General features: G+C 35.2%; 2 protein-coding genes across 4 annotated transcripts; one reads left to right on the top strand and one right to left on the bottom strand.

The window, feature by feature from the left end:
- Positions 1-133: 133 nt before the first annotated feature.
- Positions 134-945, top strand: LOC137821946 (auxin-responsive protein SAUR32). The gene has a single exon (XM_068626764.1). It carries the CDS (start codon positions 408-410, stop codon positions 783-785), a length of 378 nt encoding a protein of 125 aa, XP_068482865.1. The 5' UTR covers positions 134-407; the 3' UTR covers positions 786-945.
- A 2,394-nt stretch (positions 946-3,339) lies between these two features.
- On the bottom strand, positions 3,340-10,165 carry LOC137821059 (CDPK-related kinase 4-like). 3 transcript variants are annotated; one of them, XM_068625476.1, is made up of 11 exons: positions 9,337-10,165; positions 7,544-7,674; positions 7,261-7,302; positions 7,019-7,127; positions 6,837-6,915; positions 5,118-5,414; positions 4,885-4,994; positions 4,653-4,757; positions 4,349-4,411; positions 3,876-4,043; positions 3,340-3,801 (listed from the first exon to the last, which is right to left on the bottom strand). In XM_068625476.1, exons 1-11 carry the CDS (start codon positions 9,865-9,867, stop codon positions 3,655-3,657), a joined length of 1,782 nt encoding a protein of 593 aa, XP_068481577.1. In that variant the 5' UTR covers positions 9,868-10,165; the 3' UTR covers positions 3,340-3,654. The 3 variants fall into 3 exon arrangements, with proteins under 3 accessions (XP_068481577.1, XP_068481578.1, XP_068481576.1); XM_068625477.1 differs by lacking the exon at positions 9,337-10,165 and adding an exon at positions 8,298-9,104; XM_068625475.1 differs by having other exon boundaries at positions 4,885-5,414; positions 9,337-10,009.
- Between the last annotated feature and the right edge of the window lie 752 nt (positions 10,166-10,917).

The raw sequence follows: 10,917 nt of genomic DNA on the forward strand, positions 1-10,917 counted from the left end.
AGATATATACAACAAAACAAATCTTTGTGTACACAGTAAGCAAACCCTAGAACCATCCTGGCCCACCACAACGCTCTCCCTCACACATTCACATTCAAATCAATAAACCCTCACCCTCCCGCACATATATATACACCTCTTCCTCATCCTCTTCCTTCTCATTTTTCCATACGTTTCATTGTTATGTGGGTATTCTTTTGCTTCCATTTATCATGAGCAACATCCCAAGATCTCTCACCGACTCTTCCCTCACTCTCTTCAACCTCGCCATATCATCCTCTGATCCCTGGCCTTTCTCACTCGTTTTCTTATAACCTTCATCCCCCTCTCTAACTCAACCTTCGCTTTTGCTCTTGCTCTTTTTCTTTTACCTTTTTTCCGCTGCCTTCGTTACTTTCTTTCTCCATATGGGGATCCTCACCGATCATCATACCACTCCAAAACAACACCACCACCATCATCATTACCACATAAGCTTTCACTTGCACATTCCTCACCTCCACTTTCACCACCAGGAGAAGAAGGACCCGAAGGACGTGCCGAAAGGGTGTTTGGCGATCTTGGTAGGGCAAGGGGAGGAGCAACAGAGGTTTGTGGTTCCGGTCATGTACATGAACCACCCACTGTTCATGAAGTTGCTGAAAGAAGCTGAAGATGAATACGGGTTCCAGCAGAAAGGCCCCATCACCATCCCTTGCCACGTCGAGCACTTCCGCACCGTCCAAGGCATCATCGACAGGGAGAACTGCCTCCACCATCACCATGCTTGGTGCTTCAAAGTTTGATTCTGTCAATTAATTACTCCACCAACATTAATTAAAATCGTGTACATCTCTTGTTTATTTTTTGTTTTTGTTATTGTTTTCCGATTCTCCGCAACACCAGAATGTGGTGTTGGTTTAATGATGTGACAACGACGAAAATATTGGATCTCAATTTGCATGATTTTTTGTTTTTGCTACATTTCTTTAATCGTTGGAAAATTAAATGACAATATATATATATATAATGTGATCGGTAGTATACATCATTCTCTCTTTGTTCTCTCAATCTTACGTATAATGTGAACGAAGTAAATTGAATTGAAGTAGAGATAGATAGAGATGCCCTTAATCATTATTTTTCATTAAAAAAAGAGAGAAAAGAAAGCATATAGCTGTTGGTTTGTTGGACGTAGGAAGCGTGAAAGACACGGTTGGAATATGGAACAAAGATGAGTTTGCGTAGACTTTTTCTTTTTTTTCATATTCTTTCATTAATTCTTTATATCAACTTAGAAAGCCTGAGATCTGGTTTATTTATCTCATAATTATTATTGTGGCTGAAAGAGGACATGGGTTATGAGAGGGCCCATGAACAAAATTTAAGGTCTTCATTTTTAAGATGGAATTAATAATGATGAGGTTTCCTTTTTCTGACTTGTAATCGAGTATATATGAAGTGGCTTGTGGGGTGATTAGGAATTGCAAACCAAGTTTGGTGAGCGTTTTAGGTTAAAGAGATTTGGCGTGCACACTTCCCATTACTTGATCACAAAATTGAAGGAGAACAAATGGATTTTGATAGGAGTGTATAAGATAATTTTATCAAAGAACATGATTATATAAAGTTTTTGTCTTTTGGCGTCAGAAAGCAAAGTGGTGTACTTGCACATTCTATTCTTAAGCTGTCAAACAAATCAAACGGGGATTAATTGGGGTCAGCAATCCTAATAATCATATTTATTTTCCTATGAATGTGGGCGATCTTGACTTTGAACTTTTTTAAAATACTTTTTAAGGCTAATCGGGTTTTGAGGTTGTGGGTATTCACCAATTCCTTTCCAAAGTCATCACATTTGGTTGGCTTTATTTTTTAAATTAAATGTCTTTATTTCAAAGAGCATAAGCCAGCCAAACATTTCTATCCCTTTTCTCTCGTTCATACTTGCAAATCAAATGTTTACACTTGTTACATGCTTCAAAACTTTTTTAATCGCCACAAATTAAGTTACTTATATCCTTGCCAAATGTTCATACGTGAATATTGAACTTCCGCGTTAAGTATGTGTTGCAAAATTTTAAATAAGCATTCTTGTATCATTATTGAATTGAAGAATTTGATGACAGTGATATATGGAGTAAAATAATATTTTATGAAAGTTGCGTCTTTCTAAATAAAAGGGAGCCTTTTAAAATACAGATTTAGGTTTTTCTGATACGTAAAATAATTGGAATTTGATAATAAATTTAGCAGTTGAAATTTTACTAACTTTAGTAATTTATTTCCGTGACAGTTTTATATATCAATAATTGTTATTTAATTTGTTTTTCTAAAGTTCACTGTTGGGATTAGTCTCATCGTTAAAATACATAACTACGTGAAGTGGTTGGGATTAAACTAACGATGAAAATTTTGGATAAAGTACGTGATGAGGTCATACATCATTCGAAACTCTTTACCATTAAGGTTCCTGAACAACGCTATCTATTAAATTATTTTCTATTAATAAAAATTAAAACTTTACGATTACATAATTTCCCTGTATTTATATTTTATTATAACATCAACCAACCCTAGAATCTAAAAACTTGAATAGAAGTGGCAGCCCCAATGAGTAATTTTATTTTAATGGTACTTGTTTTAATAAATTATGAAAAACAATATATTATTTTCATTTATGATTGGCACCGTATAAACCTACCCAAATTAGTTGCTGTCTGGCATCTCCCGTGAACATTTATTCAAGCAGTCTGCGTCCATCTTTGTTGGCCAATTCCAATCTGGGTTAGTGCCTTACTGCAATTAGCAGCTTTTTACTTATTCAGACGGTAATCCATCCAGCAATGGAAAACCAATTTTCTCCCTCATCAACTTGTCATCTTCTGCATTCTATTTCTTTTTATATTCTTTTTTCTTAGTCAATTATTACGTAACATTATTAGTTATCACAAATCAGACCCAGTCACAGTTGCAATGGGGACAAACTTTAGTTCGGTAGGTGTTAACTTCCTTTTTGTCTCTATCTTTCCGGGGTTCCCAAATTCTAACTTGTTTTTTTGTCTTTCTGTTCATACTCTTTGTTCCTCGGCTTATGTATTAAACAAGTCTCATCAATCTAATACCTGCACAATTATTTTAGTCCCTTTGAGTACCATTTTTTAATAAACACTACATTTTAATCCATTTGTGTCGTTATTTTACTGGTACGAAAACGAGAAATGTACATCGTTTAAAACGAAGATATGGACCAAATACACTATTTGACAAGCCATGGAAGAAATTGACCAAAGTTCACCGTCGTATATCTCTACCTCAATCTTCAAAAACAAAGTGCGACATTGCTACCATACGATGAAGTTGGCCCAGATAGATGCGTCTTTAATATTCACACGAAATCTTACAAGAAAGCAAGTGCGGCCTTTTGGCTCACAAGTAAAATAGGAGAATTTTGCTTTGCACCGCAAATCACATGAGAAACAAAACAATGTTAGCTCTGTTTTTCCACTATCCACTCCCCAAAACCCCCCCAAAAAATTGCTTAGACCCTTCGTACCATTTTCCTTTCAATTCAAATTATAGAAAGAAAAAAGACACAAACTAATTTCAACAAATATTATCATAATAATTATAATAATAATAACAATAATAATAATAATCGAATCTCCCTTTTGGTTATACTAGCTGTCGGTGTCTTGTATTTGAAGTACGCATTGTGACACCATGCAAAAACTTTGTATATCCGACCAAGCTGAGTTTTCCATCAGATTTTCTGATCCAATCACCCATTAAAGAATAAGCTGACGGACCCAAACTCATCTCCTGAAAACATTATCAAAAGTTTAGTGGGTTATTAATCAGCTTAAAAGACAGAAATAACACAAGAATTTGCAAACCTGAGCCAACTCCTCAACAGAAATGACTCGGTTTCCTGTCTCCTCAAAATATTCAAAAGCTGTGGTAGCAATTCTATCCCATTCTTGATGAACTTCCAGCTGGTATACACTGATAGCAGCTGCGCAAAACTCTTCGAAATCCATTTTTTTATACGAGAGTGCCTCCATCTTGTTTCAAGGAATAAGCATTTCAGATTATTCATTATAATAAATGCACGCAAATAACACAATGCACTTTTTCATAAGAAATAAAACAGATATCATTATGAATAAATAATGGTGGCACTGATCAAGATGCTACTATTGATTTTGCTCTGTCAAAGTTATTCAATTATACATTCCTTCCTGCCCCTATTTTATTTAATGAGCAGGACATTCTGGTACACGATACATTGGGATCAAAGCGGCCACTAAAATGTCATAATGAAGAGAGCAGGAAAATACTTCTATATTGCAAATCAAAGAATACTCACCAGATTTAAAATGTCAGGGGCCCTTGATTCCTTCATGGCATCAGTTGCATTTTTCATGAGAGCCTGTATTTTCTTAATATTTCAGTTTAGGTATTTTGAAACAACAGCAAACGAAACCAACAATAAAGTTTAAACTATAATAAAAGACTAACCTAAGGCTGATTAATTTAATGTAGCAAACAGTAGAGTATAACATATTTACATTATATACAGTAAACAGATAATAGCTTTGTATATCATTCAATATACTAACACACCTTAAAGTTAAAAAGAGGGAATAAAATTGCAAAAACCATGAACTTACAACTCTAAAATTCTCAAGCGAAATGCAGCCATCTTTAGGCTCCAAGAGATTAAACTGTGCTCTAAGGTAGATTAGATCATCTTCCGGCAATGCTCTCGCCAGGGCCTGTATTGACATAAGGAGATGTAAAACAGACAACATTACTCTTGTCCTATTGCCCCCTATCCCCACCAAAGGAGGGGAGGACATAATATTCATTTGTTTTAATGGCAGCATAACAGGTGACGACTACCTTCAATGCTGCACGTCTCAAAGGTGAGGTACGCACATATGACTTTACTAACTTGTAAATCAAAATATCCAAAGGAATGGGATTCTTTTCATTTCTCAACCATGGGTGAGCTGCAAAGTATATAGGAAACTCTCTATTAGCAGGAACCATAGAATAACATTTTGGAATTTCATAGACGAGCAACATTTTATTTAGTAAAACAAGGTTTGGCAAAAAATTCAAATGAAACATACCTAAAGCTTGAGCAGCAGTCATCCTTTTTCTGTGGTCCTTGTTCAGAAGTCTCTTCACAAAGTCTTTAGCTTCTGGTGATATTGATGGCCAAGGTGAATCATCAAAGTTAGGATTCGCTCGTAACACAGACCGGAAAATTCCAGATTCAGTGCGTGCCCAAAATGGTCTACTCCCACATAACAATATGTACGATATAACCCCAATACTCCACAAGTCTCCTTCAACACTGTAAGATCTATGGAGCACTTCAGGTGCAACATAGTATGCACTGCCAACAATATCGTTCAGGCGTTGGTCTGCATATTTATTAAAAGTCAGTGCAGGTAGTGAAAAAATCAATAAGAAAATACTACTCTGATTCTAAGGCAATAGAAAAACCATTTAATTTGAACACTGGAGGTAATCCTAAACCAAGAATTAAAGCATGTGCTAAGACTCGTCCAAACCAGAAAATTAGAGAAAAACATTCGGCAAACAAACTTCTAGAATTATAGCAGAGTTTGAAGAAGGAAATTCAGTGATCAAATATTAAATTCCAAGCTCTCCATTTAAATAAAAAGTTACGGAGAGGAGTTCAACCTAAGCAGCCAAATAATATTACAAAAATCAGAAGTCATAAAGCCCTGTACACATGTACATGCTAACCACATGAACATGTTCATTTAGATTTTGAAGATATGGCCTTTTGTGGGAGTTTGCACAGTTTAACAAAGTTTGGAAGTGTTTGGTTTCTCCTATAATTGTCCACATGTTACCCAACATAAGATGAATAATGATTTTGGAAGGACTAAAACAGTTAGTTGTTACAATAAATAAACAACCCAAAAAAGAAATAAGATCAAAAGGGTATATAGTTACTGAACTTAACTCGCGTCTGCGAGTCTTCAAAAAATAAAATAATATTGTACCTGTGGTAATTTTATCTTATATGTAAAAGTAATTTTACTTTTACACCAGACAACAATCAGTTCTTTTAAAGCTAGTTTTGAAATATCATTCTGAAGCATAAATTAAATATTTAACATCAATTGCAGTGAGGAATTATATCAAAACCAGTAATAGTTTTAAGGTAATGAAAAAAATAATGGACAGTCATCAAAACTGCCGAAGTTAAGAGAAAAACTAGCTTTGTATGGAATATGGTCATAAATTTGGAGAACAAATCCAATTAAAGATCTAAGAGAAACATAAATGGCAATGATATATAAGATCCTCCTTTTTCAACACTACTAGTACCTCTGATCATATAATCTAAATTTTATTTCCACAATAAAACTTAAAGAGAGAAAAACCTATATATCGTACAAAATGTCTACATCAAGCAAATGCCATTTAAAATCATTACTCTCAAGGAACTACAAATTGTATCAAGCACGTGAAATGTTATTAGAAAAATATCAGGCCTGATGAGTTATTAATTACAAGTGTTGAAATTTAATTTTAGATGTCTATTCTAAATTATGACCAATGAATTGTGATACTGCAAAATCTCACTATTCCTTCATTGTAATGTCAATATCTCACAAAATGTTGACCATATTGCACAAGACCATTCTATAATTGATTACATGGTTATTCTCCGGCAGGTTAAATCAGTTTAATTTGACCATGCCTGTGCACTATAATCAAAAGAAGATTGAGAAAAACTACATACGAGAAATTGAGCAACTTGGATACTACTTGAGACTGACTATAGTAGGTTGATTTAGTCATGTTACCTGGCCTAACAAAATCAGATAGCCCAAAATCAATAACTTTCATCACAGCATCATCGTCTTTAGAGACAAATAGAAAATTCTGCAAAGCAAAAATTTTTAGAGAGGTGGCTATAAAATCATAAAATAGCTCATTGAAAAGCACAATCAAATAAATGAGTAATTCAAGCATCACAATGCCATACCTCTGGTTTTAGATCACGGTGAACAACTCCCTGAAGATGACAAAATGCAACTACATCTAGAATTTGTACAAGAATAGCTTTGGCATCATCCTCTGGGTATCTCCCACCTCTTTAACAAATAATTAATATCAAACCAATCCAATTATAATCATGTTATTCAATACCAAACTTCTGTAAGGAAAGTTTGAACAGACAAAAAAATCAACAGATATTAAAAATGACAAACAGCCTTTCAATTTTACCTATCTAGAATTCTGTCAAGTAATTCTCCACCCTCACACAATCTGACAACAATAACAACAACAAACAACACATTGCGTTAGAATAAATGTCTAATTCAACAGTTTAAGGTACCTGTACAAACCAGCTATAAAATCTGTTCATATCACGAGTAATTGAGATGAATTCTTTTATAACCAATAGCTTAAAAAATGTATGCACATAAATGAAGCAGTGAACGAAATATGAATAAAGTCCTAGCAGAACAGAAAGGAAGGTTCACAAATATTTTTTTTCTGCACGTACTCCATAACAATGTAGACGTTGTTGACATCCTCAAATGCGTCATAAAACTTGACCAAATTCTTATGTCCAGATAAGGCCTTCAACATTTTCACCTCCCTCCGCACATCTTCAATTGCTATGGCTGAAGTCATCTGCCATGTAAAAATCAGTTATTTACAGTAACTAACCACCATTATGAAGCATAAATTATAAGGAAAGATTAGCAAGAGCTTGAAAATTGAGTCTTAATTCGTGTTGATGGATAGCATAAAACAAACTATGGAATCTATGACCGTATCATCACAATACATGATTTTCCCACACCAATTATTTACTCTCAAACTCCAATTTGATTGTTTGGAAGGATAATGAAAAGGTACAGAACTAAGGAGTCAGCTTTTTCCGGTCCTTTTCCTACAAAAATCAGCTACAAGAAGCCAAGCAACTCAAAGAAAACTTTTAAATCAATTGATCCTCATAGGGCTTGGACTAAAGATAAAATTCTTATCATCCATCCATAGTTAATAAGCTTCTATTTGTGCCCTTTGTCCAGGATCTTAATTTTCTTCTTCATCTTCCATTCCTTTTAAGCTTATTTGCTATCCTCCAATTTGGCTCATAATGGAGGAAGAAAAAAAAATAATCAGACTCACTATATGGATTCTTTAATTTACAATTAAGCACAGATATGTTTACAGATGATCTAACCGGGGAAATAAAATGATTTTTATCAAACAAGCAAGTAACTTTGGCAACAAGGTCTTGTGCATATCACCTGCTCTATCCGTGTGCTTTGGAACCTCTACCGTTTGAACCACAGCCTAATGGCCGCTGACAGAACAAATGTAAAACATCTATAGATGAGTCACAGTCCACGCATACAGAAAAACTTATACAGAAGCCACACTTTCCAACAACTTGTCCACACTACATAAGTGCAAATTCATCTTTTGCTTACTTGTCTCGTAACATACAATACAACCATTTATGCCACCTTTCCTCAAGAATCTTTGTAATGTTCCCAAGAAACCAACAAGAAATACAGAGGTAAATCCCCGGTTACAAACAACATCATTTGTCATCCTTTTTCATCACAAGTTACCTTCTGTTTGTTTCGGCATTAGATGTGAACTTTAAATATTAAAATCACATCAATTGGGTGAAATAATAAGAAGCTTGGAGTTGTAGCTTTGCTCTGACTAACGTCCAAGTAATTGAAACACGTGCCTAAGCGCAACCAATCACTCGCTTAAGCGACTAATTTCTATTCCCTACTTTCAAACCTCATAAGTTCTCCCATAAAACAAGTCTCCGTGGCATTTTCCTTTCTGATCCCGGTACTAGCTTAGGAAATAACAATAACAATAGTTATTTCAATACCACAAACCAGAAAGTAGAAACCTTGATCACCTCCAACAAACCATTGTGAATTCCTGTGCTCAGCTACCACCACCTCAGTAGGCTCCAATTCCATAACACAATCAGTATATCCACACAGAACATAATTCACACGCGGATGAAAATTCAAACAAATGATGCAAAATCAGTACCGTGACACTACTTTCTCAAGAAGCAGACCTGACTAACAAATTGAGTTTCCAAATCCAAAAAAATAAGAACAAACAATCAATACTAATCACACGCTACATGAAATTCCAGTCCCAAAACAGTGATGCAAGAAGTCAGAAACTGATCCTGAATTGACCAAGAGTCAACGTAGACCATCTCCAACTCCAAGTAAAGAAAGAAAAACATCACACGATCTTCACAATCACAAAAAAGCAAAATCACAAAAACACAACAAACCCTCTCACCTTAGCTTTGGATATGATTTTTACAGCAACGGATTGTCCCTTAAGTTCACCCTTCTTCCCTTTGGCCCAACAAGTGTGACCGAAATGCCCTCGACCAACTTCCTTCCCCAACTCGAACTTCGCCCCAAAATTCTTCCCATAACCGAAACTCTTATCCAGCGACCTCTCTCCCTCACCGCCACCCTCCCCTTGCTCCTCCGGTATAGGTCCTTCCTTCGGCTTCGCCTTCCCCTGCCGCCGCAGCAGCGCCGCCATGATCGGCTTCGCCGGAGAAGGCGGAGGCAGAGGCCACCGGAACTTCCTCCCTGGCGTCTTCGCTGGCGACGGCGCCACTCCGGGCGGGAGAGGGCTCGGGAAGGGGCTCGTGGAAAACGAGTGCGCCGGTGTGTTCCTCCCAGGCGTCGCGCCGGATAGTGAGCTCCCCGAAGCCGGCGGTGGAGACGGCGGCGCGTAATGCGGCGTCTTGGGGCGGTGATCTGCGGGCACCGTCTCGTTGTTGACGGCGATGTTTTTGCTGCAACAATGCCCCATGGCTGCGTTGTGAGGGTGATCGGCGAAGTCAACAAGAGAGAGAGTGAAACAACGTCGCCGGAGAAAATTGACACTGTAGAGAGAGAGAGAGAGAGAAGGTGAAGGAGTAAAAGTAGAAGAAGGAGGAAAGAAAGAAAGAAAGCGAAAGGGAAAGTGTTAAATTTGTAAGGTAAGAGAGAGAGAAAGGATTAATTTAAGATTAATACGACACAGTCCAACTGTATTCATTTATGTGTGAAAGTAAATTGCTTCCTTCGTTAGTTGGAGCTTTCCGACACCTTCATCTCATCTCTCTTTTCCCACTTTCTCTTAATAACACATCTTTTATTCTTACTTTTTTTAATCATTTTTTAGATCACTTTTTTCATTCAATTTCAAAACTTTAGATTCAAGTTTTCTTCAACATTATTTTTTATATCATTTTTCAACATAAAATTCATTTTTCTAAATGCGTTTTACATTAATTTCTTGTTATTTATTGTCGTTTTTAATTTTAAATGATAAAAGTGAATAATTTAAGGTCTATTAGTTAATAATCTATCAATTTCAAATTAACTAATGTTTTAGCATTTTTAAAAAACGTACTTATTGATGTTTTCGGTTTTTTCTACAATAGTTTTGCTTTCAATAAATATTATTGACTTAAAATATTTATAGAAAGTAAAGTAATCTAGAAATAAGAATTTTTTTAAATCAACCTTTATTATAAGTGAGTTTGTTTCTCCTTTTAAAAAATTGATTTTTAATCAAACAAACAGACATATATTATATATTTATCTAATCTATATACCTGTTTTAGAAGAAAAGTTTTTTTGCTATTTTTTAAGAAGCAGAATAAGAATCGGTTTAATTTTTATTAATTTTTTAAAATAAGCGTTTATTTAATAAAATAAGGTGATTTGTATTTTTTTTACATTTTCTTTTAATAAAAAAACTCTATAAGCTTCTTAAATAAGTTACTATTTAGAAAATTACATGTTTTAAACTATCCATCTATTTGTTTATTAAATAAGTGAATTTTGTTCCTAAACAATTATTGTTTGGAAGTAA

The sequence above is a fragment of the Phaseolus vulgaris genome, chromosome 9, assembly GCF_000499845.2.
Source record: "Phaseolus vulgaris cultivar G19833 chromosome 9, P. vulgaris v2.0, whole genome shotgun sequence".
Lineage (NCBI taxonomy): Eukaryota > Viridiplantae > Streptophyta > Magnoliopsida > Fabales > Fabaceae > Phaseolus > Phaseolus vulgaris.